Here is a 26,857-nt window from a genome sequence, read left to right on the forward strand (position 1 = left end):
GGGCATTGTGGTAAATGCATTAAAGACTGAGACGCTCAGATACTACGGTGATGGGGGCCCTATATGTACTTTAGATAGACACATATGGAAATATGCTAGTTCCATTTGCCTCTCACAGTGAATAGTAAAACAGGTCCTGCACTCTGATCTCAAATTGAAGGAGATAGTAGTAACCACACCGAGGCACCAGTACAAGACTAAACACCAGACTATAGACAGATGGGTGAGCTGAGCCAGAAACCACCTGGTGCAGTCCTATTGTTGTCATGATAGTCATGAGCTAAGCTACAAGAGATTTAGTAAGGGCTTGTCTACGTTTACCTCTGAGATTCGGCGGCAGTCAACCGGAGTTATGCAAGCTACACAAAACACTTGTGTAACTCCCGTCGACTTCTCTGCTTCTCTTCTGTGCGCCGTCTTCACTGCACTACACCACTTGAGAAGGTGGTCTTAAGACGTCGATTTCTGGATCGACTGAGCAGGTCTTCACTGACCACTCAGTCGATCCAGAGAAATTGATCTGTCAGTGGCGAATTTGCCGCTATCAGTGAAGATGTAGCCTAAGAGTCACCAAATAAAATGAACTCTGGTGAAACCAGCTACGCTTAGAGAAGAGCCCGAACAGAGCTTGTGCAGTGGATGGGTGATCTATACACAAGGGGCCAGTCCCACCCTAACCGCACCCTTGTGCTTACATGGAAGACTTATGTGGATTAAATGCATGCGAATATTAAAGGTTAAAATAGTTTGTGTATTAGTTCCACTAGAAAGACCATATCAGATTATTATAGTTTAAACAGAGCTTTCTCTTCCATACCATAGTTATACTAAAATAATCACTGCCTCTAATTTTTTGTTTTTATTTATTTCCCATACAGGTGTGACTAAGCATCTCCTTAGAATATTGAGTTCTTTGTGTGTTTTTTCATAGTTGCTCTGCATTTCTTATGGAGCACTTGAAAGGACATTTATATAAACAGTGATTTGACACCAATTTGGATATTGTGATAAGAATTTGAGTTAATCTTCCTCATTGTTTTCCTTATTATGTGATATAATTGTGATGAATAACATGTCGAAGCAGTCTGCGCTCATGAGCATTAATTACTTATGTGGGTTTGTGAAGTGTACAGAAGTGTCATTTCATAATCTAATATTTCAATTAACTTAAGCCTCCTTTAGTAAATTAATTTAAATTTTACTTGGAGTCTTAAGTGGTGAATGCAACGTGGAGAAAGATTGTTGTTGTTAACCAAACCAAGAGGGTAATTACAGTAGTTCCCCTGTTCTATATCTTGATAACACTTTGAATATAGGAATCTCAACATTTGTCTTGGAATTGGAGCAAGAACATAATATAATAGATTATAAGTGGTTAGGAAACAAAGTATTTATAAATTATGTTGGAGGGATTTATATAGGCAAATTGTTTTATTCTGATCACAAAATGTAATACTTTGGTGAAGAGACTAATGCCCAGATTTTTATGCACATTGGCATCCATTTGTGTGGATGCAAATTGGAGATACAAATAACTGTAGGCACAAAATTGCACACAGAAGAATAGAGGATCAGTTAAGACTGGACTGAGATTTTGCTTTCAAAGACTTTTTTTAGTTGCAGTGTCAGGCTTGTTGCTTGCAAAAACTATATAAGAGCAGTATTCAATTTTTCATTTTTCCCTTGAACACTGCATTGGGTTTATATAAATCTGAGCTCATGCACCATGTGTTTAATGCATTATATTGAACTTTTGTAAGGAAGGCTTTGTAAGCCCCCTGGGTTTTCATGGTTTCATGAACCAAAACCATCATGTTTGATTTGCCAGGGTTTACAAATCTGAAAACTCCAAATCTGATGACTTTCTCCACACTATCCACCCTCTATAGTACTACCTCTTCCCAACAGGGCCCAAGACTCCAACCTGTAATTTGCAAAATCCTCCTCCAAGAAGATTTCAAGAAAACATGTGCCCCTTATCTTAATCTGTATGGAGGAGGAGGATCAGCAACCCTCTGGAATGGCCAGCTGCACTTGTTTCCTAGGTCATCAGTGTCTGACCCCTGTCAGGTGCAGACTGCACACTTGGGATCATCAGATCCCAGAATGCAGTCAAAAGCTTCACAAGAGCCTGCAGTTTTCCTACAATACCATTGTCAGTCCCTGCTGGTGCAGTATAGGTTAGGTACAGGTGGCAAGGAGCTGTACATACTTCCAAAAGATTTCATAAACAGCAGGTCTATTGGAAGTCCCACACAAACACACAGATGGGGGGGAATGGTCTAGCCAGTCACCCCCTGAAGATCTAGAAAGTGATCACCCATGCTCTGAAGATGTTGGGTGTAGTGGGGGAACTTGTAGGCCTCTATTATCTAGATAGCTAAGAAGACAGGTTGAGGTAAGAGGGAGTACTGTAGGTTGCTTAGGTGTGTGTTGGAGTCCTAGGCCATGTCAAGTCTCATAGACTCATAGACTACAAGGGACCATTACGATCTAGTCTGACCTCCTGCACAACGCAGACCATAGAACTTCACTCACCCACTCCTGTAATAGACCCCTAACCTAAAAGACTGAGTTATTGAAGTTCTCAAATAATGATTTAAAGACTTCAAGGCACAGAGAATCCACCAACAAGTGACCTGTGCCCTGTGCTGCAGAGGAAGGCGAAAAAACCCCAGGACTTCTGCCAGTTTGCCCTGGGGTAAAATTCCGTTCCAACCCCAAATATGGCGATCAGCTAAACCCTGAGAATGTGGGCAAGACTCACCAGCCAGACGCCCAGAAAGAATTCTCTGTAGTAACTCAGGACCCACCCCATCTAACATCCCATCACAGGCCATTGGGCATATTTACCGCTAGTAGTCAAAGATCAGTTAACTGCCAAATTAGGCTGTCCCATCATATCTTCCCTTCCATAAACTGATCAAGCTTAGTCTTGAAGCCAGCTAGGTTTCTTGCTCCCACTGCTCCCCTTTGAAGGGTATTCCAGAACTTCACTCCCCTGATAGTTAGAAACCTTAGTCTAATTTCAAGTCTAAACTTCCTGATGGCCAGTTTATATTAATTTTTTCTTGTGTCCATATTGGTGCTGAACTTAAATAATTCCTCTCCCTCCTTTGTATTTATCTCTCTGATGTATTTATAGAGAGCAATTGTATCTCCCCTTAGCCGCCTTTTGGTTGGGCTAAATAAGCCCAGCTCTTTGAATGTCCTCTGATAAGACGAGTTTTTCATTCCTTGGATCATTCTAGTAGCCCTTCTCTGCACCTGTTCCACTTTGAATTCATATTTCTTAAACATGGGGGACCAGAGCTGCACACAATATTCCAGATGAGGTCTCACCAGCACCTTTTATAACAGTACTAACACATCCCTATCTCTACTGGAAATATCTTGTCTGATGCATCCTAGGACCGCATTAGCTTTTTTCACATCCACATCACATTGGAGGCTTATAGTCATCCTGTGATCAACAATACGCCCAGGTCCTTCTCCTCTGTCACTTCCAACTGATGCCTTCCCCAGGTTATTGTAAAAGTTCTTGTTATTAGTACCTAAATGCATGACCTTGCACATTCCACTATTAAATTTCATCCTATTTCTATTGCTCCAGTTTACAAGGTCATCCAGATCTTGTATGATATCTCGGTCTTTCTCTGTATTAGCAATACCTCCCAACTTTGTGTCATCCTCAATCTTTATTAGCACACTCCCACTTTTTGTGCCAAGGTCAGTCATAAAAGAATTAAATAGGATTGGTCCCAAGACCAATCCCTGAGGAACTCCACTAGTAACCTCTCTCCACCCTGACCGTTCATCTTTCAGTATGACCCGTTGTAGTCTCTTTAATCTGTTCCTTATCCACCTTTCAATTTTCATATTAATCCCCATCTTTTCCAATTTAACTAATATGGACCTATAATTTGGAACTGTATCAAATGCCTTTCTGAAATTTAGGTAAATTAGATCCACTGCATTCCCTTTGTCTAAAAAACCTGTTATCCTCTCAAAACAGGAGATCAGGTTGGTCTGGTTTGATCTACCTTTTGTAAAACCACGTTGTATTTTGTCCCAATTACTGTTAACCTCAATGTCCTTAATTACTTTCTCTTTCAAAATTTTTTCCAACACCTTGCATACTACTGAGATCAAACTAACAGGCCTGTAATTACCTGGATCACTTTTTTTCCCTATGTATAACTAGAACTTCTACTACAATAATTTACCCCCACTTATTTTCTTCTTTATTCTGTTTTGTCTAATTGTTATTGGCTTTTAAAATTTTTTTTTTTAGAGTAATGTATTTTCTCAAAACTATTGTATGATAGTAACCACGTCTAAAAAGCTATATCAACAAATATTTTTCCTTGTCTTTGAGTAGAGGTTTGGGTACATTTACTTGTTTGTTTTAAGGAAAACTGTTCAACCTGAGCTTGCTTTTCTAAAAACCAAAAGCCTATTGATGGCTGCTAGAGATTAAATGTGACTTCTGCCCATCTTGGACTTGCAGCTCTTTTATTTATATTTTCATTTTCTGGGATATGGACAGTGGGTGCGTGTGTATTGCATGGCATCAAGTACCCGAAACTGTATTTGCTTGTCTGAGTACCACTCCTGTCTCTTTAGCAAAGTTTGAAGGGGAAGGAGGTTTGAGGAGAGCTGTGTGCATGCTTGTTATGTTTGGAACGGACCTACTTGGAAAAAAGCAGTCAGAAGTTAATTCTTTCAGTAATTAGGAAGGGAATTAAGAAATACGCCTTCACTCTTGGTAGTGGATCCCTTTAGTTCTGTAATATTTTCTTTTACTTCCCCTCTCAAGTTACATTCTGGAAAATGTGTTTGTACTTCTCAGAAGACGCAGCTGTATGCTATTGAGTTAAAAACTGGGCAATGTAAATGTATGTAAAGGTGTTCAGAATGCTCTGCTTCAATACGATAAGTGTTTTGAAGTAGACTGGCATCTAACTCTGAAGTACTGATGAAATAGCCGCATGCTTGAATCTAAAGAGAGAGGATTTTCTTATTATTGCTGTTCAAAATCAGAAGTCTGGGAGGCATAGGAGAGCAGAGAATATTATAAAAACATGTGTTTTAAAAAATTAAATAAATTAAACCACTTAAACTTAATTACGACACAGAGGTGCTGCTGAGATTACAAGCCCTGTGGGAAAAATGTTTTGTAAAGTTAGTTATACAGAAGATATCATAGATCTGTATCGGACAGGTATGTACCTGCTGTGATGTATATGACGTACACAGGAAGTATTCTAATGTGGTTATATTTTGTAGACAAGCTATTATAGAATCTATGAGTCAGGGTGTATAAAAATACTTTGTCTCAAGAACAGTTTGCAGACTCAGATTCTCACAAGCATCAAATCCATTATATTATACCGCACACCGGATTGCATCAGGCAAATGTTATTAATTCCTGTTTCCTAGCGTTTATAATCAGATGTTAAACTCTAAGCTAAATATGGCTCCTAAGTAAAGACTCTGGATGCCAATCAACCTAGAAAAGAAACATGAGGGTCATTGTAGACAGTTCAGTGAAGACCTCAACTCAATATGCAACTGTAGTCAAAAAAATCAAACAAGACTACATTATGCATAAAGAATGGGGTGGAGATTTAGACAAGAAGATACTATATTACCTTTATATAAATCAATGGTACAATCTCATATGAAATATTGTGTGCAGTACTGGCCACCATATCTCAAAAAAGGATACTGGAGAAATAGAGGCAGTTCAGAGAAGAGTGATGAGAATGATCAATGGCTTGGGATTACTCTCAGATGTAGAAAGCTGGAAAATATTGGGATTGTTTGCCTTAGAAAGGAGACCAATGAGAAAGGACATGATAAAAGTACATAAAATATTGAATGGCATAGAGACAGTAGATCAGGAATTTCTTTCCTTCTTGTCTCACATCACAAGAATGAGCAGACTGTGATATCATCCTGCCACACCCTTTGCCTGTTTTTCCCTCTTCAGGGCCCTCTAAATACTCCTAGTTCAAAGATGGTTGAACAGTCCCCACAAGAATCCTCTGATACAAACTGGCCTTTACTGCCCCAAGCAGTTCAGTGTCTCTCTTCTGATTAACACATAACAGAAACACAGCTTTGATCCCTGCCGCCCTATACAGTCTGTCCCCTGCTTGGACAGGGTCTTTCCCAGGTCTCCTTGCCTGGAGAGCTTTCTCCCACTCTCGCCTGCCTCTTCAGCTTTTTTCCCTGCTGACTCAGGGCTTGGCAGGAGCCTTCTTGCTCTTTGCAATGTCTGCAGACATAGCTGGAGCTTCCAGGACTTCCCCTCTTCAATGCAACTTTCTACCTTTTATCCTGGATCACCTGATTCAACCCAGATGTCACTCATCATATAATCAGGGCTGGTTTAGTCCCAGGCTCTCCAGTCCATAGGTCAATAAAATATGTTACATCACCGTCATTGTCTCTCTAACACCCCGTTACAGGGACATTCAATGAATTAAAAATTGGCAAATTCAAAGCTGATAAAAGAAAATACTTTTTCACACATTGTGTAATTAGACTGTGGAAATCTTTGTCAAAGGAAGTTGTTGAGGCCAACATTTAATGAGATTCAAAAAGGGATAGCACATGTATATGGATAACAAAAATATCTTGAATTATAATAGTTAATGCTAGCTAAAATTTTGGAAGGGGCATAAAACTTCATGCTTCAGGGTTTAAACCAATCTCCAACTCTTAGAGATCAGGCTAAGGCAGGGGGTGAGAGGGCAGATTATCCAACATCTTCCTGCTTCAGGGTTTTTACACCTTCCTCTGGAGCATCTGTTACTGGCCAACGTCAGAGACAGGATATTGTACTAAATCCAGACTGACAATTTTTATGTTTCTAACTTTTGGCTCCAATCCTGCAAACACTTAATAGTAAAAATGAATACCTCCCTCTTGCATAGTGCTTTTCCTCCATATATCTCAAAGAGCTTTATGAAGGTGGTAAGTATCATTATCCATATTTTACAGATGGGGGAACTTTAAGCATCTGTGTAGTAGTCCCACTGGCCGTGCAAAAATGCAACACCTTGTGGTCTTTGATTGTAAAGGACTCCTAGGTTCTTCACAATGACTATTGAGTAAATAGTGCTGGAATTACCTTCTAAACCAGGGATTCTCAAACTTTTCAAACGTTGAAACATTTTCAAACATTGAAAACATAGAGACATCTTTGGACGAAAAAAAAAAGGTTTTACTTGTCTTCTCAACATTTAACATACAAAATTTATTTCATTCATGCCATGTCATCAGACAAGCAAATGATAACAGACAGCATAGGTGGAAACTGTTGGGGGTAGGAATGGGAAACAGACACTTAAACATCATTGTTATAAGAAATGATACTTTTATCCATAGTGTGAATAAAAAGAAAACACAGTAGCAGTGACACCAGATCACAAACCCAAAGGGGCCTTCTAGACTCAGGGGAGTTATCTATTACAAATTACCTAAAGTAAAAGAAGCAGTTGGCAAGGCATGACACAAGCCACTGCAGAGGAAGACCTTACATGGAAGACAATGAGAATGTTGTGGTGAGGGATATCGAAGGCTGCAGTTGATAAATCAAGGTAAATTTAAAGAGATGATGAGCCTTATAAATGTGAAAAAAACACCAAGTAATTAAAGACTTTATGCAGTGATATTGCTGTAGAGTGTTCCATTCTAAACAACCACCTCCCTCCTACCCCAGCAGACAGGTCATGACCATAAATGTGAAGCAAAATTTGATTTAGAAAAATGTTTTCTAGCAGAGGAGAGTCAAGGAAAAGTGAAAATTACTCAAAATATATTTGAGACAGACTTTAAAAAGGCATAGTGATAACTAAAACCCATATAGAAGGAGGGAAGGTTCTGAAAAAGAAAGGAATTAGTAAATTTAGTAAATTAGTAAAGGTATTTTAAAAACAAGTTCAGAAGAATAGTGGAAATAAGGAAATAGGAGAGTGCAATGTGTTTAGGAAGGGCTTTGTTTGAGCACAAGCACCTGTCTGTGTAGGTCAGCTTGCAGAATTAGGGCCGTAGAAGTTACTTTGTATTAAAACTTGTCAAAATTAAGGTGCCTAACTCTGCATTTGGGCACTGAGATAGGTGCCAAATGGCTATTTGAATGCCCAAATGCAGGGTTGGACATCCTAGCTTCAGTGTCCAAGTTTGTAAACTGATCCTTATATAATACTTGTGCGTATGTGTGAGAGAGACATTTAAATTATACCAAAACCACAGTATTTCATATATAGTTACAGAAAACTAGGATTCGTTGTGAATTCTAAGCCAAGTTTTAATACAATGGTGTAGGGAGGTCGCTCATTACTTCACAAAATATACTACAGTACAATTTACTAGTACAGTAAACGTCAGTTGTCAGAAATAAGTGAACACAATTAATATATTGTAATGCAGCATTGCTGATAGTCCCATCCGCTCCAGCCCACCTTGTTTGTTCAGTTACTTGCTGATTCACAAAATGCAGTAATCCAAAATGGGTATCCCTCCAATCAGTGTGAATTAGCAAGGTTTCACTGTACTAACTAGCTACCTGTTGGCCTGTTTCACTTGAATTTTAGAGTAGAGAAGAATGTATTCAGAATAACTGACACTGTTATAGGCAAAGAGGCTATTTCTCATAACCTTTGCTTGGTCAAAGCTGCCATCCCTTCTTGTGACTATTTGATAAAGCAGAAATGAGTTGCTGTAGATTTATCATGGTGTGGAATAACATCTGTCATCTAATGGACAGATGTCTATATGTCTAGAGATTGTTGTCATCTTTGGTAGTCTAGGTAGGCACTGTCTTTCTTTTCCATGTGATTCACATGTATCGACAAGTGGAAGAGATGAAATTTAAAAAACGTTTTTATTTTTATTTTGCTATAGCATATTTTCTCCTTTTCAGATGCAGGTGTTGCATCTTTAAGATTAAGTTCAGTCACAATTTAATCATGGGATGTTTTAGACAAGAATGGGTATTGTTGGAAAGAAATCTACCCAAGATTGAAGCAGGGTGTGTTCCCTCCTCGGTAATGTTAGTATTGGTTTTTGAAATCTGATTAAAAACAGATAAAACAATACAAATTTAAAAAAATCTAATTATGAAATAAATAAATCACAAGTGATAGAAGGAAGAGAAATATATATATCAAATATCTGAGTTATCACAACAGCTATTCATAATATCGTAGTCTGCAGCAATTTGAAAGATGGAATTTGGGAAAAATAATAAATCACAAAATATGGAACAGATAAGATCTGTTTATAGTTCGTTTTTCAGAACTATTGCAGCAGTTTGTAAAGTTAGCTTTCCAAGTTCCATATTTGAGAATCACCAGAGGGTAATGCCTCCAAAGAGAACAGCTGCTGTCCAGTAACCTCGGCATAAGCTGCCACATCAGGTCTGTAATAATGTCATGGACCTTTTATGAATCTGTGCAGGGGCTGCAGCAAAAAGAGAGTGGAGTTGTCAAATGTTGTGAAAGCTATAGAGGAAAGGCATATTTATCATGTATTGAGATCATTGAAGGTCTCTGATGCTTTTTTCTTGGAGTTACTGTTTTGTGGACCTTATGGGAGTTAGGACCTGAGAACCTTTTGATTTCAGGAGATCTTGAAGCAAAAGTTGTAGCTATTTAGTGCTTCATAAATAGTTTGTCTACTTCACAGGAGAACAGTGTGCTCCTTTTGGTTTTTCCATTCTTTTACTAATACATTTGGAATGGAGTTGAGTAACCAGATGATGTGTGTTTAATACATCCTGCAGTCTAAGGTCTTTTTGGAACAAATGGTAAAATAAAATGAACAAGATTTTAGGCAATTTTCCTATAGATGTGAAATGTGAAACCCAGAACAAGAAAGAGAAGCTAAAGGATGGCTGATTGAACATATTCCTGAGTTTATTCCTTCTCTTCTAGTGCTTAAAAATAATAGATCCAGATCTCAGACTCAACCCCTAATCTGTCTGTGAAGGAGCCTGCATCATGTTTTGTTGCATCAAAATGATGGAAAATTGTGGAAGTAAAATAATGGATGACAGGACAGTTGAATTCAGAAATTTGTCAATTTAGAAATGACTTGCAGTCATCTCAGCATCAGCCAGGCATGTTTTTAGCATATTTGGATTGGTTTGGTCAAAACTTTGTAATAGGCCAAGTGAAAAAGTGCGTTTTTTGGTTTGAGGTATAAATATGCTTACAAAGTGAGTCAAATGTGTTTCTGTTTCGTTTCATAAAAGCAGGGTTTTCCCCTTCCTCACTCCTCACAATATTTTTTCAGTAGGTTTTCGGGGATTGGGGAAAATCACAAGCCTGTTTAGCAGATCACCTAGTACGATGCTATCCTGATTCTAAAAATATTAATTAATACTAAGTAGAAAATTTTAGTATAATATCTTGCTTTAGGGAGAACTTTCTAATTTGAAATTTAAAGCACAGCTATTATAAAGACTATTTTTATCCTTTTTGTATACATATTTTTCAGAATTACATTTTGTTATTTTTCTCAGGATGTGACTGTCACACTGTGTCTGTGCTAGTGACAGAGACAGCATAAATAAAACTGGCAAATGCCCATTGGGCAATAGAAAAACTAGTGGAGAGATGAAAAATGAGTTTCCAGAAGCTGCAGAGAGGATATACACTTTAAGGGAGCCTCATAAGCCTTATAAAGGAAGGAAAACAACATTATGAAGGGTCCTAACAGCCATAAAATTCCAAAAATGGCAATGATTGCTTTCATTACATAAAGTGTTTGTTAAAGCTTTAAATAATGAGAGAAACTTCAACAGTGAGAATGGAAATCTTCACCATTAAACTCGTCTCTGTTTACTTTACAATAATCCTGGTCATAAAAGCAGTGCTTCACAAATATTCCATTCTTGGGGAGCTCTGGAAAGCCTGTAGACCACACACTTCTCTTTCCTTAGAGCATTTACATTTTCAGCAAAACGTCCATAAGTGCTGACTTCCAACCCTGGCTGTGGCAATTTCTAATTGCAGTAAAATGGTCAGAATATGAGAAAACTTGAGTCAGAATCCAAAGGATATTGAATTCCGTGGAGTTTTTTATTTTCACTGGCCTAAATTAGGCTAATTTTGATGAGATCCAGGCATATTTTGGAAAAATGTACTGAAATCTTTGAGTCCAGAAGGTAAGTAGGAAAACTGATGATAAAAAGGCTTTTGGGGTTCAGGATGGAGAGAAAAATAATACACCAGGAGTTATGCTCTGTCTAAAAAGATTAATGATTGGCGTAGCTGTTTAAAAAAAACCCCAAAAACCTGTATGTAAAACAAAAATGTAATATATGTAAAACAGACATTAATTTTTATTTTTAAATGAGTAACAAGACGTTTACTATGTGGAAGCAGAAATAATTTAAAAATCCCAAGCAACTTCTTTGATTTAATTAGATAAAATTATGTTAGTTTTGATAATATAATACATCAATAGTGTCACCTGTTCAAGGATTTTTTGTTGGTTGACTTAGGGAAGCACCTTTTGAAAACCTTAAAACACATAACAAGCTACAAATATATAAGGAACACTCACCTATCACAGAAATACAGCCATTTTATGCTTTGCCTGTAACATAGAAGAACAAAATGTATCCTTGTGGTGGTGGTGGTGGTGGGGAGGGGGGAGTAAGAGGCAGCTAAATGTGGATAAAATTTATCACTGAAACCTTTGAGCTATAATCTATTTTCCATGAAGGCCCTGGAGAAATATTGTAATTTACTGTATTGTTTGTAATGATAGCATTTAAATCCAGTTAAGTTTTCTGAACAGTTCAATTTAGCAGTTTTTTTCATTAATGTTTTTGATTAGCTTTATAAACTGCAAATGAGGATAAATAGATAATAGGAAAAAAGAAAGCTGTGTTCCTCAGTTATATATTTTTAGTTCATTAATGTACATTAAGCTATTAAATAAACCTGATGTATGTGAGTACATTTTTACTCTGTCCATCCAAAACAAAATCCTTTGTCTCTTCGCATATTTTTGGAAGAGCCAACAGAGAGACTGTCTGCATCATGAGTGGGAGAAGTAAATGAGTCACTGTTCACTTTATGAGGAGCTTTGTTTCATTCAAATCCCTCTTGCCAAGATGCTGACACTGAACTTGAGTCACCAGCAGTAAACAAGTCACACAGAAAATTGAATCTTTAGAGGACAGAATAAATGTGGAGAAAGTAAAGACACTCACCCATGGACTCTGGTGCTTAGTACCTGGATTAGAGAGGAGCTATTGGTTTCATTATTTCCTCTTCTGAGATTGTTCACAAGTGCCTTAAACTCAGTTGAAATGCAAGTCCCCAAAACCTCATTTTGTAGTATGCAAGTCTGATGAGAAACAGCAACTAGTCTAGTCTAGTTGTGAGATCACTGAATTTTACGTTGGGTTTTCAGTGTTCTAAGCAAGCTTTTTTTTTTTTTTTTAACCTGTTCCTGACTATTAGTACTTTGATTTACGTCACTTGTGCTGTGCAGCCTAAGACTGGGTGTGCAATTTAGCATTGGTGTACACAGGTGCCTAGGGTTTTTTGGTTTTGTTTTGTTCTATTTCTAAAAGATTCAAACATTTTTCTGACACCCAGGAAATGTAGATGTTTTAAAAATAAAGTATACCTCTTTAAAGCATCAGTTCTAGTGACAAGTAGGTTAATACTCTTAGCATTGGTTACTTTAACTGTGAATGAAGAGAGAATGTCAACAGAACTGTTAGTCTAAAGAACAAATGCTAGAAGACCAAGTATGTGTGTAAAATGTCCTGCTTTACTGAAGGCATTCATTTAATATAGGTGAATATAATAGGTGTGGTACATTAAGATTGCGTCCAGTGTGTGTCTGAGCCAATCTTGCTCGTTTTGAAGTCTTTTGCTGTTGACCTCCTTGCCTGCAGGATTTGACAGTAGGGCCAAAGTGTTCAAACTTTGAGTGTCTAAAGTTAGTCACCTAAATCTGAGGTTGAACAGCTGTGTAAACAGCCTGATTATCAGAAGTGCATAGCTCCCCAACTCCCTCATTGAAGTCTATGGGAGCTGTAGTTATTTAGCACCTCTGATTAGTCAAGTCACTTGTTTAAAGTGCCTAAGTGTGGATTTAGAAATCTGACTTTAGGCACCCAAGATAATTTTGGCTCTTCTTTTAATATAGTGTATGAGTCAGAAAATTCAACAGCTTCTGCCTTAGTATGAAGATATGAGCTGCCCGCCAGTGTCATGTAAATTGTAGTTTCTATGTACTTTAGTCAATAATAACCTCATATGTAAATTTCAGTCAGATTGAGTCTATAAGTAGTATGGGCACACAGGGGATTTGGTTTTATTGTTTACATAGTGAGATGGAGACATTAGGTGAACTTTGCCCCATTTTCAGTATAATATTGTTATCCTTTGTCTACATAGGTTTGCCTCAAATATCATGGTAAAAATCCTTAAGTCTGCATTTGCAGCATATTTATTGTCAAGATCAGCCAACCGATATTGCCATGTGAAATGAGACTTTACTTCTACAACGATATCTATTTTACCCTAAAATGTTCCACTTCCTTTGAGCTAAGCACAGAGAGCTGTGCTTCCATGGCACTAACATTTCTGATTCATTGGCTAGGTTAAAACTTACACTGCTAAGTACATTGGGGGGAGGGGAAGGGAGGAGATGCTGGTTAGGTACTCTGAGTGAAAATGAAAGTGGGGATGCACTTCTGTGGCCAAACTCAGATATGATATGTAAGCTGGTGCAGCTTACTTGCCAAGGGGCCAGAAGGAGTGAGTTAATGGGAGCTACTTTAACTTATACATGCTTTTCTTCCAACTCCTCAGCATGTAATTTACAACATCAATCCGCATGGATTACTCTAGGTACCCTTAAAATTGCCTGAAGCCTACTGACACCCACTACTGACATTTAACTTACAGGCCATCTCTGAATTTGGTCCCCCAGTGATCATTGTTCAGGGACAGAAACACTAAAATTGATGGAGGAAGGAGAAGACATAAATGTAAATCTCGGAAGAGTATGCAGGATGTAATTCAGACAAGAAAAAATAAAAGGTCACCTAGGATACTGTCAAATGAACTTAAAATTAACTTAAGCATCACCAAATGTAAACCTTACCAGATTCAATAGTGTAATAATAAATACAATAATAAATATAGTAATAATAATATTTAGCACTCAGAGAGCACTTTTTATCCCTAAATGTCAAAGTTGGTGATCATTGGCACCCCCCATTTTGAAAGTTAGGGAAACTTACGGCAGAGAGGAGTTAAAAAATTGGCAAGACCAGACAGCAAATAGAACACAGGTCTCCAGATTCTCCATCCTGTGACCTAACCCACTCCATCATATATGCTCACTTTGAAACAGTGATTACATTTCATTCATACTGTCCCTTTGATCCCACAACCAGCAATTTTTCCACTCTGTTTGGAATGGCCCCCATAGAGCATTTCAGAATATTAACAACAGAGGTATTCCTGGGCAGAATTGGTTGGTATTTTCTAAATTTCAATTATTATTTTTCTCTGTATCAAACTTTGGCCTCCCACGCCCCCAAAACCGTATAGGTATTTCAATGAATTTTTCACTAAACTGTTTTCTAGTCCTTCGACCAGCTCTATGCTGCATAAACAAATCCAAGTTTCTGGTTATCTGCCACTTTCAGAGTGATTTTTGTCTACTCTCTTGCTCTGGTTTATTTATGTACATATGCAGGAAGTTGAAATCTTTAGGAATGTTGCTTTCTGAAGCACTCACATAGTAAATAAGTCATTTCATATAGTGCTTGCTTACTAAAAGGAGTGTAAACACATTGTGGGTGTGAAATCTTGGTCCCACTGGGGGCTGGGTTTTTATGAGCATGCTATATGCACAGTTGGTAGGTCAAAGTTCTGACCTACTTGTTATGTCACTGACCCATTAAAATGAAAGGAGTTAATTAAAAAAGGGAGAACAACATGGTACTCATATTCTTTTTGAAAGAAAATGTAGTCCAGCTGATGTTTTCCAGGTGATGAGATTTAGTCATCTATCTTTCTGTGGGATCACATCATGGCCTAGGTGAGCCCGACCACCAGCTAGGGTGTATTATTTTTCATGTGTTGCTTTTCAGACTATTTTATGTATTTCCAAAGATGTAGGACATGACATGCAGTAATTAATGTTGAGTTGAAAGAATAAATAAGAGTTTTGAAAAAAGCACAGTGAGAGTTCAGTTAGCTTTTGACCATTTTCATTCATAAAATTAATAGTTGGTCAGTTAGTGTATATGTTCTGAAGTCTGTCCACCTTAAGCAACATAAAGTTTAATCCTGATAAATTTCTGCCTGCACCATATGGCACATCTGACTTCCATCCACTTCGAAGCTATAATACTGAAGTCTACGTTGCGTAGTTAATGTTTTTTATTTTTTGCTTTCACATATTTTTGAGATTTGGCTGCCAGGACAATGATGATTTGCTGTGTGCTCATTATTATAAAAAGATTAATGATGGGAGTAAAGTAGAATCTTGCTATTAACTGCAGGGAGCTCAAAGACTTTTGCATTTAATTGCCACCAAAAATGTTTTGTTTGTTTTTTTCATTGGTCTTCCTCAACCCAAAATATTTCTTCTCTTTTGTGTATTTTAGAAGTGTGAGTCTAAGGGAAGACATGCAAGAAAAAGTGTGAAAGAAAGCATGTTATGGCCAGTAGATAACAGCTGGTGTTTTTCTTTCTGATTTTTGGCATCAAAGAGACTACTTGTCCTCTTTGTTTCTTTTACCAATTTCTTTTGTAAATGCTAGTGTTTCCAGACTTTTCTTCTGTTACAATACAAATTATATAAGTATTTTTTTAAAAAGCCTGCCTGAGGAAAGGGCCAGTATAGGTACAGTAAGTAGCATAAGAAACTTGTAGTGTTGGAAAAGCTCAAGTCTATAGGAACAATGTCCATCATGTGAAGCCTGCAATGCCAATATGCATGTGTATGTACCAGGTGTGTACAAGATTCATCAATATTTTAAGCACCCGTTATCTGCGGTGTCTTGTTTAAAATGAAATTACAAACTAACTGTACTGTACCTAGCAAAGTGGAGTCCAATCCTGATTAGGCTCTGTGTGTACTACCATAAAAGCAGTAATAAAATAAAGTGAAAATGAATATGCACTCAGATTGAGAGTGATGTGTCTGAAATGCTTAAGTATTCGATATTGATAAGTATGATAAATAAATGCTAGTCTGTTTAAATCAATTTCAAAAGGAAAATTGGTTCATATTCTATACTATCTATACATATACTATTCTCTACATATCTAAATAAATATGTTCTATCCAAACCATTTTACTGAAGCAATATACACAGTAGGTTTCTTTGCCTGGTCTGCAAGAGGCTGGTGATTACTGTGCAGAATGCACATTTCTGACTAGTCTTAATATAAGCCAGAAATATTAACTTCAGGAGAACTTTTTTAAGTTTTGTTTTTATTTTGTTTTGGTGTTTGGGGGAGAGAGGATGGCTCAGAGCACTGGTAATAGGATATGGAGCTGTTTGCCTCTAGGTCACTGATTGGAACCCTTCCCAAGAAAGTATCTTTCATCTGATGACAGCTGTTACCATCTGAGGGCAGTTTGGCCTGTGCCAAAGGAGTTTAGTGTTCTCAAAGCAAGTCCCCAGAGCTATATCCACACAGCTGGTGCTAGTTAGCACCCATTCATAGCAGAATGGCTAGAGTTTAAATGAGCATGGAAACCTTTTTAACTGCTTATGGTGGTCTCTGAAAGTCATGGTTGAGCATATGAGGGAAGCACTGTGGAGAAACATACACTTGCTGTTGCTTCAGGTGTACCTGTTTTGTGGGTTACATTTTCCAGGGCTATCAACCTGACGCCTTTCAGAAACTCACAGTTCCAGTGTTGCTGTTACTGTGACACTTCCCAGGGATCCCGGGGCGCACCTCACCACCACCTGCCCTTAGCCTGAGGCAGCCTTGCCTGTGGATCACACTAGACCCATAAGAGGCCTGCAACCTCTCTATATCTCTATGCCAGTTGGCATTAATTGATTTTTGGGTCACAGTTACTAACTCTCTGCTTTATTTGGTATTGTATATACCAAATGTTTGGTATTTTACTTAAAGCCTCAGCTGCTGGAATCCTGTGATTGTGTGAATCTCAGTATTGTTTTTTATTTTAAAGTAAGTTTCTAGCCCTTATGATTACAGAGCAAAGTTTGAAAATGAACTTAAGTGTACCCCAAAGGCTCATAAAGCAACATTTGGGTGGTTGGCCATACTTAAATTCTTAAATAAATCTAATTTTTGTAAAAAGATAAAACTCAGATAATTAAAATATCTTTAAATATTTTAATTGTTTAACTATATATTTTGAATAGTAACTAGAGATGGTTCTAGAATTGTATTCAAGACTTCAGTGCTCAGACCTTTTAGCTAGTCTGAAAAAATGTGCACTCCTGCAACTTCCCTGGTCTGCCATTTCTTTGCGGAAAGGCTTTAAATCCTTATTTTAAAAAAATTGTCGTCTGTAGAAAATGCAAATGCAGTAAATAGACATATCAATGAAGTAGGTTTATGGGGTATTTAACCCAGAGGACAATTGAGTCCAAAAAATTCAAGATGCTTAATTGCAGTGTTAGGCAGAGACTCTTTATAATACATAACGCTATTTGAAAGTGGATGTTAGGTGGGTTTGCTGCATTGTTTTTCTTAAAGTGGCGTTTAGGAGCTAAGCCAAATGTTTACATTGCAGCAACAGTATAGCAACAGTTTGAAATCTTTTGTGACCTACATGCTTAATTAGAAAAATCTCATTAATGACAGAAAATGCTAATTGGTAATCTGTTTTGCTAGCCATTACAGGTCCTAATATTCTATATAAAACAATGAAGATTACATTTAATGAAGGCCAGTGTAGTTTTCGAAAGTCTTGTGTGACAGCATATCAATATGAAATTAAAAACTATGTGCTGCTGGAATAAATCAAGGCTAGATGTTTACTTGCCAAAATGGTTCTAGTGTAAATTAGATTTTTCTGGGTAGAATGATCATACTGTGTTTTCATTTGTTCATTATAATTGTCAAGAGAAACAGACAGTGCAGTGGTTGTGAAGCATATGGTACTTCCGTTAAGCAGCTAGACTGTGTCTTTATTCAAGTCTTACTGATTTTCCTTTTCTTCTCTTGGCAGGTGACATCACACAGAAGGGATATGAAAAGAAGAGATCAAAATTAATTGGGGCATACCTGCCACAACCTCCGGGTATGTATAGCTGTGCCAGCAATGTATGAAGCTGTCAAGTGTATATATGGGTACCAGAATAAAAATCTGCATATTGGAAGGAGTATCTGTGGCAGAAACAAACCTTTTTGTTATGCATTGTACATACAAAGCTTCCGCCATCCATATGTGTATGCATATATATGTCTGCCTGGATGTGTTTACATTTTATACATACATTACTATAGGATGCCCAGACATACATGGCCAGGAAATAAAACTAACCATCTAAAATTTAAGCCAAACAAAGTTCTCAGAACAGTGGGGAAAAGGAGTTAGGCTTATCACAGCCTGCCTATCAGTACTAGGGTTTGCTCCATTACAGGACTTCCAACCCAAGTCTGTCATGCCTGTGTACCTTTTGAAGATGATTGGAGAGAAACAGCGATCCCCCACGGCTCAGTTCGGGCCAAATTCCTACAATAAGGGCAAACACCTCTGATCCTCTCTGGAGACTTGGGTTAACCCTTTCCTCGTTTCCCTAGGGTTGTGATACATACACTCTATCACAGCTAGACTCACCCATAGGTATACACAGTCACCCAGACTGAATTTAGTACACATTGGTTCAATGCTTCATTTAAAGTAGTCCATATGTAAATAGCAAATAAAACAAGAAAAGAATAGTTCATGTATCTTCTCCAATGTGGCATTGATATTTTTTAATGTCAGACCATTGAACTGTGAAGTCAAATATAGATTTGTGTGCATCAACATAGGCCCCAGTCTTGCAATAGGATCCATGCGAGATTCTTGTATTTGTGCAGAGTCCCACTGACCTCACTGGGACTCCGCTCAGGCACCAGTGTTTGCCTGCACTGAGCTTATTGCAGGACTGGGGCTGTAGTTGAGGTCTTCCTTTACCAAATTCAGGATAATTACCTTAAGGTACAGTTTAGCATTTACTGTTTCATCTGCTCACATTTACTCACTACAGCAAGATCGTTGTTTTTGTGTCCTTTAACTTTACTGGCTCTGCCCCTGAAGTTCAGGAGATTCCCCCTCTTCCCCACCCCCCACTGGCACCCCCCCCCCCCCAAAAAAAAAAGCCGCAGCTTGGCATTACAGACCATTTCAGACCTGTTGCTATCCCAGCTCTCTAGAAAGGTGCAGCATGATTTGGTTTGATCTTGACATTTGCTCACTCTTGGGAACAGCTATAAAACTAGACAGATCAAACAAAAAAACCCATAATCCTACAGATTCCTAAACTTCTGTGCATTCAGCATTTTTGCTAAACTATCAAAGTTTATACAACGCTCTTCATAATTTGCTTCACTGAAACCTGTGTACTCTGTGCACCTCCACTCACTTATGGAAAGGCCTCCCATTATCTCCCCAAAACCTTCTGCAAACAGGTATAATTTATATTTTTATTATTATTTTCTGAGCACAGTCAATTGTGTCCTGCTATCTCATGGCTTGTTCTCCAGAGACCTTATAATCTTGGGTCAAACTGTATCCTCCAAAGCTGATACCCATGTAATGGGAGAAGAGATGAGGCAGAGAACCCTATGGGGTGAACCTACCAAGAGTTTCCTTCAAACTCTCTCATTGGGGGCTAGACTTTGGCAATCTGTGGAGAAGGCAGGAGTATCCCATGGAGAGAGCCATTCTCTCACTAATGCTCCTTTGGGCTCCTCACCAACTGGCATGGTTCCTGCAGAGGCTGTTTAGCCATTGGTTGAGCAGCCTACACAAAATTGTCATCAGTGAAGGAGGTGGTCTAGTTCTGCTTTATTCAGATGCAGAAATCTCAGTGAATATCCATGGCCTTTGGAGGGGGGGAGAGGCTCCTCCTTCCCCTCCAAAATCCTGCAGTGGACCCATCAGGGCTTCCCTGTGACTGGAGGAATAGGAGAACAGTGCTGCAGAGATAACATTGTTTCCTTTTGCATTCCTTCACCTAACTCCAGTGGAGCTGAGTCCCCTTTGCTTCCAAAGTAGGATGTAAAATTGGCCCTAAATAGTTTCAGCATTATAATGAATGATTTTATTGCACTAAAGGACATTACAGCTGTAAAATCACAGTATATTCCTGCTGAAACTGAGATTATTTGTCCCTTGGGTCTTTGCTGTGTTTGTAGTTTTTCTGTTTGTTTGTTGTTTTTTTCCCCTTCATTACTTTTAAAACAAAATTCGTAACAGTATGTTGTGGTATTTTTCCACTCAGCCTTTATTTACCTGAATGTCTGAGGGTCCCTGCTTCTTACCTGGGGAGATAAATCTTCTCCGAATGGAAGTAGGACAACAAAGAAACTGGGTCTGCCTCCTGTAGGCTCTTGTTAAGACCTCTTAAACGTTGGTGTCCAATGGTCAAATACGTCACTCATTTGTTTATTGTAATCCGTTTTCATGGGGAACTGCAAACATTTATAAGGTTTGGTACTAGATCTTACTATTATAAGGGGAGGATGTTTTAGAAATAATAATAATAAAGGGATTGAATTTCATGATACTTTTTTGGTGGGAGCCAGGCTGTGGGAAAGAGATGGGATCTCCATTTTTGTAACTGCGTCTACCAAACAGAAAATAAATCAAAAGGCAGTTCCCCACTGTTCCAGCATCCAGTCCTCTTGCTGCTGCTTTGCTAACATTACTAACACCAATGTTGGCAGAGCGGAACACTGATCATGTGGCTCCGTGAGTGTACCGTAGTGTCTATGTGCATGTGTGTGTGCTGTACTGTATGGGGGCAGCTGCTCCATTCGTTGCTGTAACAAATGTAAAAAAACTAAACATGAATTAATTAGTTTTTTTCAACTTGTTACAGCAGCGAATGGAGCTGCCGCAGTACGGTGTAGACTGCAACACAGTGAAGGAGCCGCGAGAAGAATGCTCCGCACTGCCAACATTGGGGTCTGTGACATCCGGGAAGCAGCAGCTAGAGAGCGAGCGGCCAGCACAGCAGGAAACCGGCCCCTCTTTTACTTTCGTTTTGGTGAGCACAAATAAATGTATATTTTCAAGTGAATATCTGTTTATAAACGTCCCTCTCCTCAAGGCCTCTGGGCATCTGCTACAATATACTACACAAACGTTGCTAATGAAAAAGCAGCATGGCTCAAGACAACACTTAGAAACCTGTTACCAACCATGTGCAAATAAGAATGAAGTAAAAAAAAAAATCACTATTCTAACCAATAACTAAAAAGAACCAAGCGTGTCCCTGGTCCCTCCCAGGTGGATGTTGCAGAGGAGGTTTCATGCAATAAAGTGGCTAAAGCAGAGGAGACTGACAGGGGTTCTAGTTCTGGCTATGCCACTAACTAGCTGTATAACCTCAGTCAAATCCCAGGACTCAGCCCTCCGGATGGTGCTGTAGAAGTCTGACACAGGGCAGATGCCCTCTGTAGGGTCAGAATTCATCCCTTTCGTGCTGTTTGACACTTACAAAATGATCAGTAAGTCAACAAAATGCCTAGGATTCCTAGTTCTTGGCTTTTCAGTCCACCCTTTATGGCCTCCCTGGCCTCAGGAAAGATGCACTGATCTTTCTTTCCTTTTTATGCTCTCCATCCACGCTTGGTATTGCTGAAGATGTTGTGGGATGGGGCTGGCTTTTGCTCTTGTCTCTGGGATAATTAATTAACTCCTTTATATTCTGGTCCAGCGTGGGGCTTGTCCATCCTCTCACAGACACATCTAGATGAGGGGAGCATTCCAAACTCCCAGGAACTCAGGTCCCCATAGGATTCTGCTGTGGAAGCTGAGCAGCTGCAGCTCCTCTAATTGCTCTTGATATGACTACACACACACACTGTAACAGAGATGGTCCCTCCAGTAGAACGCTCCCATACTATTATCAGATAAATGATTATTAATACAATAAAATTACAGAAAGAATCCATATTAAGGCCTAAAACTAATAAGCTGTGGAACTTTCACTTTATTATCAGTTTCCTTGTTAATGTGAAGTAGCATAGCACGTTGATTCAGAGCACTGATCTGCAAACAAGTCCTAATCCAGACTATGACAGGTTCTCTCTCTGTGGCCTTGAGCAAATTTCTTAGCCTCAATTTCATCATAATACGTATCTGGGTGTTGCAAGGTTTAAAAGAGTTAATGATTTTGTGCCATTAAAAGTGTTGCATATTATTAATATTACTATCGAAAGCAGAAGGATGCTGCCCAAACCTGCCCCTCTTCACTCTCACTGTGTAGTGGAGGTGTTTCTGTTGTGTTCAATAGTTTCAGAAAGGGGCTGCTGTCACTCTTCCTAGGGAAAACAAAATTATGCTGTATAACTTTTGTTTCCTCAAGCTGAATTCTCCAGAACGTCAATTCTTCTTTGAGTGCTTGCTCACGTTGATCCCAAAAAGATGTGCGCATGCTGCGCGCACAGATTGCCAGAAAGCTTTCCCTTAGAAGTACCCGCAGGGTCGGCTCTGGTGCCCCCTGGAGTCATGCTGCTATGGCGCTCTATATAGGGGCCTGCCAATCCTCCACCTCCTCAGTTCCTTCTTACCGCCCCTGATGGTTGCTGGAACTTTGCTGCTCTTCTCTTGTTTCTTAAGTACCTGTAAATAGTTCATCTAGATAGTTGTAGTTCTATCTTCGAGTGATTGCTCATATCCATTCCAATATAGGTGTGTGCGCGCCCCGTGCACAGATTCCCGGAACTTTTTTCTCTAGCAAGCCCCGCAGGGCCAGTCCAGGAGCCCCCTGGAGTGCCGCGTTCATATCGCGGTATAAAGGGCGCTGCTGGCCCCGCGGGCCCCCAGTTCCTTCTTTCCGCCTGTGACGGTTGCTGGAATTGCTGCCTCTTGCTGTCTGCAAGTAGCATTCGTACTCTAGCTTGTTTATTCGACTGTTCTTTGAAGTTCTAGTGTTAAGTAGTTGTTAATAGTCAGTTAAGTAGTTAGAGTAAGTACCCTTAGGGGTTCCTGCTGAGCCATGCCTGGCTCTACGGGCTTTAAAAGCTGTGATCTCTGCGCTAAAGCCTTTCCCGTGAGTGATCCTCACGACCGCTGCCTCAGATGTCTCGGGGAGCAGCATAGAAGAGACAAGTGCCGGATCTGTAAGGCCTTCAAGCCCCGGATGCAAAAAGAGAGGGACGCCAGGCTGAAGGCCATCTTGATGGAGTCCGCGCTCCGGCCAGCGTCTGAACCATCGCGGTCCCCGACGGCACCGAGCGTGTCGTCGGTGCAGAGTGCTCCTCCGGCACCGACACCAGCACCGAGGCTGAAGGTGTCCAAGAAGAAAACACGGCCCGAGGCCGCACCTATGGACTCCTCCCTGTGACCAGGACAGCAGGGAGAGATCAAGGAGACGCCCCAGCCACGTGCCGTGGAGGTTACTCTGGCACCGGCATCTCCACGCAGGGAGCCTTCCCCGACTCCTGGGGGTGGGGGAGCGCCTCTGCAAGGGCCATCGATGCCGGAGGCGTTCACTGCAGCGTGCGCCCTCACGGCCATGCCCACGCCTCCGTCCACCCCTCAGCCGAGGGCTCAGGGACCTGCATCTTGAGGTTAACCCACGCTGGGTGGCCCCGGTGGGTGGAGACGTCCACAATCTAAGTCTCCTCCGAGACGGTCACGGAAGGTGGAGAGCGTCGGCTCCCCTCCAAGCTCCGACTCTAGGTCGTAGAGCGCCTCGGCACCGCAGCACCATGGGCAGTCGCGAGGCTGGCACCGGGGTCGTCAGAGATCCAGCTCCGACCCCGGCAGGGACCGCAGTTTGGGCTCGCAAACTCTGGTGCGGAGTCCGCCATGGCACCGTTCCAGATCCCTGTCCTGCAGCCGCAGCCGATCCAGGGACAGCAGTCCACTGTTGCTGGTCCGGGCATCACCACCGACACCGAGGGTCCGGGTACCGGCCTCCGCACCGGTCCCAGATTTTACAGCACCGCTGTCCTTTGTGGTCCCACCACCTGTGCCGGCACCGACAGCCCCGGCACCGAGAGCTGTGTGGTCCAGATCTGCTCCACGCAGCCATCACTGATGCCAGTCCCGCTCTTGAGGGGGCAGGCGGCGTCACAAGACATCTCGGCGCAGGGGCAGGTCCTCAACCTCTTCTTCATCGGCTTCATCCTCCCGCCGGCACTGAAGGCGTTGGCGCCAGTCAACATCTACGTCTTCGCGGAGCCGTTCTCTGTAACGTGGTGGCAAGCGACGCTCTGGTGTCTCAGATGGCCGGCACGCTACAGCACACCAGCCACAACCCGTACTGGGATGGGGCCAAGGGCCTTGGCAATGGCCTTACTGGGGCCCATGGAGCGCACAAGTGGCCCAGGGCACCGCGTCGCTGCATTCCTTGGTGGCCCCGCCAGCACCCCTGCCCGTTAAGCCAACCCAGGGGCATGTTACGGAGGAAGACTCAGACCCTGAGGAAGGCCCCTCTACAGGGCCCCTTCCTCAATCCTCCTCCTCGTCTCCGGAAAATGTAGCGGCCAGGGATCACAGGGCTCCCCTGTTTGACTTCCAGGCCCATCAGGACCATCTAAAAAGGGCCGCTGAGAACTTGGGCATGGAGTTTAAAATCATGTCTGAGGAAGAGGACCCCCTCTTTGGGCCATCAGGGTCGGCGGGCCCCTCAAGAGCAGCCCTCCCTGTACACGACAGGGTTATGAAAATTGCCAAAAACCTCTGGCAAACCCCGTCCTCTGTACCTCCTACATCCAAAGGGGCAGAAAGGAAATATTATGTCCCTAAGGAGCCCTTTGAGTTTCTCTATAATCACCCGACACCCGGGTCACTAGTGATTGACGCAGCCAAACAGAGAGACCGCCAGGGGAACCAAGGGAATACCCCGAAGAAACTAGAAGAAGAAAGAAAGGAAGAAAGAAAGAAGAAGAAACTAGACCTCTTTGGGAGAAAGGTCTACTCCACTGCAGCATTGCAGTTTAGAGTAGCGAATCACCAAGCTCTGTTGGGGAAATATAATCTCAACCTCTGGTCATCGCTACAGAGATTCGCATCGGCGTTAGCACCTGACCAAGCAGCTGATTTTGCCACGGTGACCCAAGAGGGAGAAGCCGTGGTGAATGCGGCCCTGCAATCCGCCAGTGACGTGGTGGACACAGCTAGCAGGGCCATGGCATCGGCTGTTGTCATGCATCGTTGCTCCTGGCTCCAAGCGTCAGGCCTGTCACAAGAGGTCCAGCAGGCCATACAGGACCTCCCTTTCAATGGCACCGGGCTATTCTCCGAAAAGACAGACGAGAAATTACATGCCTTAAAAGACTCTCGGGCCACCCTGAAGTCCCTAGGGCTGTATACCCCACAGGCCTCAAAACGTCAGTCCCGACCTCAGGCCCAGAGGCAACCGCCTCCCCCGCCTCGCCGTTACTGGCTTCCCGACCCGCCCAGCCAAGGAGAGGTCGGGATCGCTACCAAGGGCCAAACAGAGGAGGCCGGCAAAGGGGGTAATCCCAATAAATGATTTTGATAGTGTGCACGAGGGTGGCACTCTTCCTTTTCCCCTGGATCTTACCCGACCGTTTGCGGAAAGGCTACGACCTTTCTATACAGAGTGGGAAGCCATTACTACGGACCATTGGGTCCTGGAGGTGGTTCTCAAGGGCTATACCCTTCAACTCACGGCCTTTCCCCCTGACTCCTCCCCCCAGGTTATTCTCCCTCGGGGACCCTGCCCACAAGCAACTCCTCGTACAGGAGGTTAATTCCCTCCTAGCGCTCGGGGCGGTGGAAGAAGTCCCAGTGAATGAGAGAGGGAGGGGATTCTATTCCAGGTATTTCCTGATTCCCAAGGCCAAGGGGGGACTTAGACCCATCTTAGACCTACGCCGTCTGAACAAGTACATCAGACGCATCAGGTTCCGCATGGTCTCCCTCGCCTCCATCATTCCTGTCCTAGATCCAGGGGACTGGTACGCCGCCCTCGATCTAAAAGATGCATACTTTCATATCTCTATTTTACCTGCCCATAGGAGGTTCCTAAGGTTCGTGGTAGCGGGGCACCACTACCAGTTTGGGGCCCTGCCCTTTGGTCTTTCCTCAGCACCCAGGGTCTTTACAAAATGCATGGCGGTAGTGGCGGCTCACCTGCGCCGCAGAGGGGTACAAATTTTCCCCTACCTGGACGACTGGCTGATCCAGGGCAAGTCCAGGGCCCAGGTGAGGAACAGCCAGGGGCTTACTTGCGCAACATGCACCAGACTGGAGCTGCTCATCAATGAGCAAAAGTCCATGCTTACTCCGGTGCAGCGTATAGATTTTATTGGGGCCACACTGGACGCGATACAGGCCAGAGCTTTCCTCCCACAGCCTCGATTCGAGGCAATGACTGCCATAATAGCCGATCTCTGCAGGTCCCCCACGACTACGGCCAGACACTATCTGCAGCTGTTGGGACACATGGCAGCCTCTACATATGTGGTGCGGCTGGCTCGCCTCAGGCTTAGGCCTCTCCAGGTGTGGTTGGCTTCAGTGTATGTGCCAAACAGACATTCACTGACTAGAGTGGTCATGGTTCCCCCACAGGTGCTGTCATCCCTCAATTGGTGGAGGGACCCAAGGGAAGTGATGAAGGGAGTCCCGTTCAGAGACTTGGCCCCATCAGTGACTCTCATCACAGATGCAT

The 26,857-nt window shown here is 41.6% G+C and overlaps 1 protein-coding gene across 9 annotated transcripts in view; it reads left to right on the plus strand.

Moving 5' to 3' along the window:
• The window catches only part of DIP2C (disco interacting protein 2 homolog C), a 483,513-nt gene that overhangs the window by 246,400 nt on the left and 210,256 nt on the right, over positions 1-26,857 (plus strand). For 6 of the 9 annotated variants that reach the window (XM_067542679.1, XM_067542671.1, XM_067542674.1 and 3 more), the window contains 2 exons: positions 18,223-18,294; positions 21,086-21,253. In XM_067542679.1, the coding sequence (XP_067398780.1) occupies positions 21,148-21,253 (106 nt within the window). In that variant the 5' untranslated portion in view covers positions 18,223-18,294; positions 21,086-21,147. The remainder of the gene's footprint in view (positions 1-18,222; positions 18,295-21,085; positions 21,254-26,857) is intronic. The other 3 variants (XM_067542675.1, XM_067542677.1, XM_067542672.1) reach the window with 2 other exon arrangements.

This window comes from Emydura macquarii, unplaced genomic scaffold (assembly GCF_026122565.2).
Source record: "Emydura macquarii macquarii isolate MOO-44397 ecotype Brisbane River unplaced genomic scaffold, CSIRO-AGI_Emac_v2 contig_719, whole genome shotgun sequence".
Lineage (NCBI taxonomy): Eukaryota > Metazoa > Chordata > Testudines > Chelidae > Emydura > Emydura macquarii.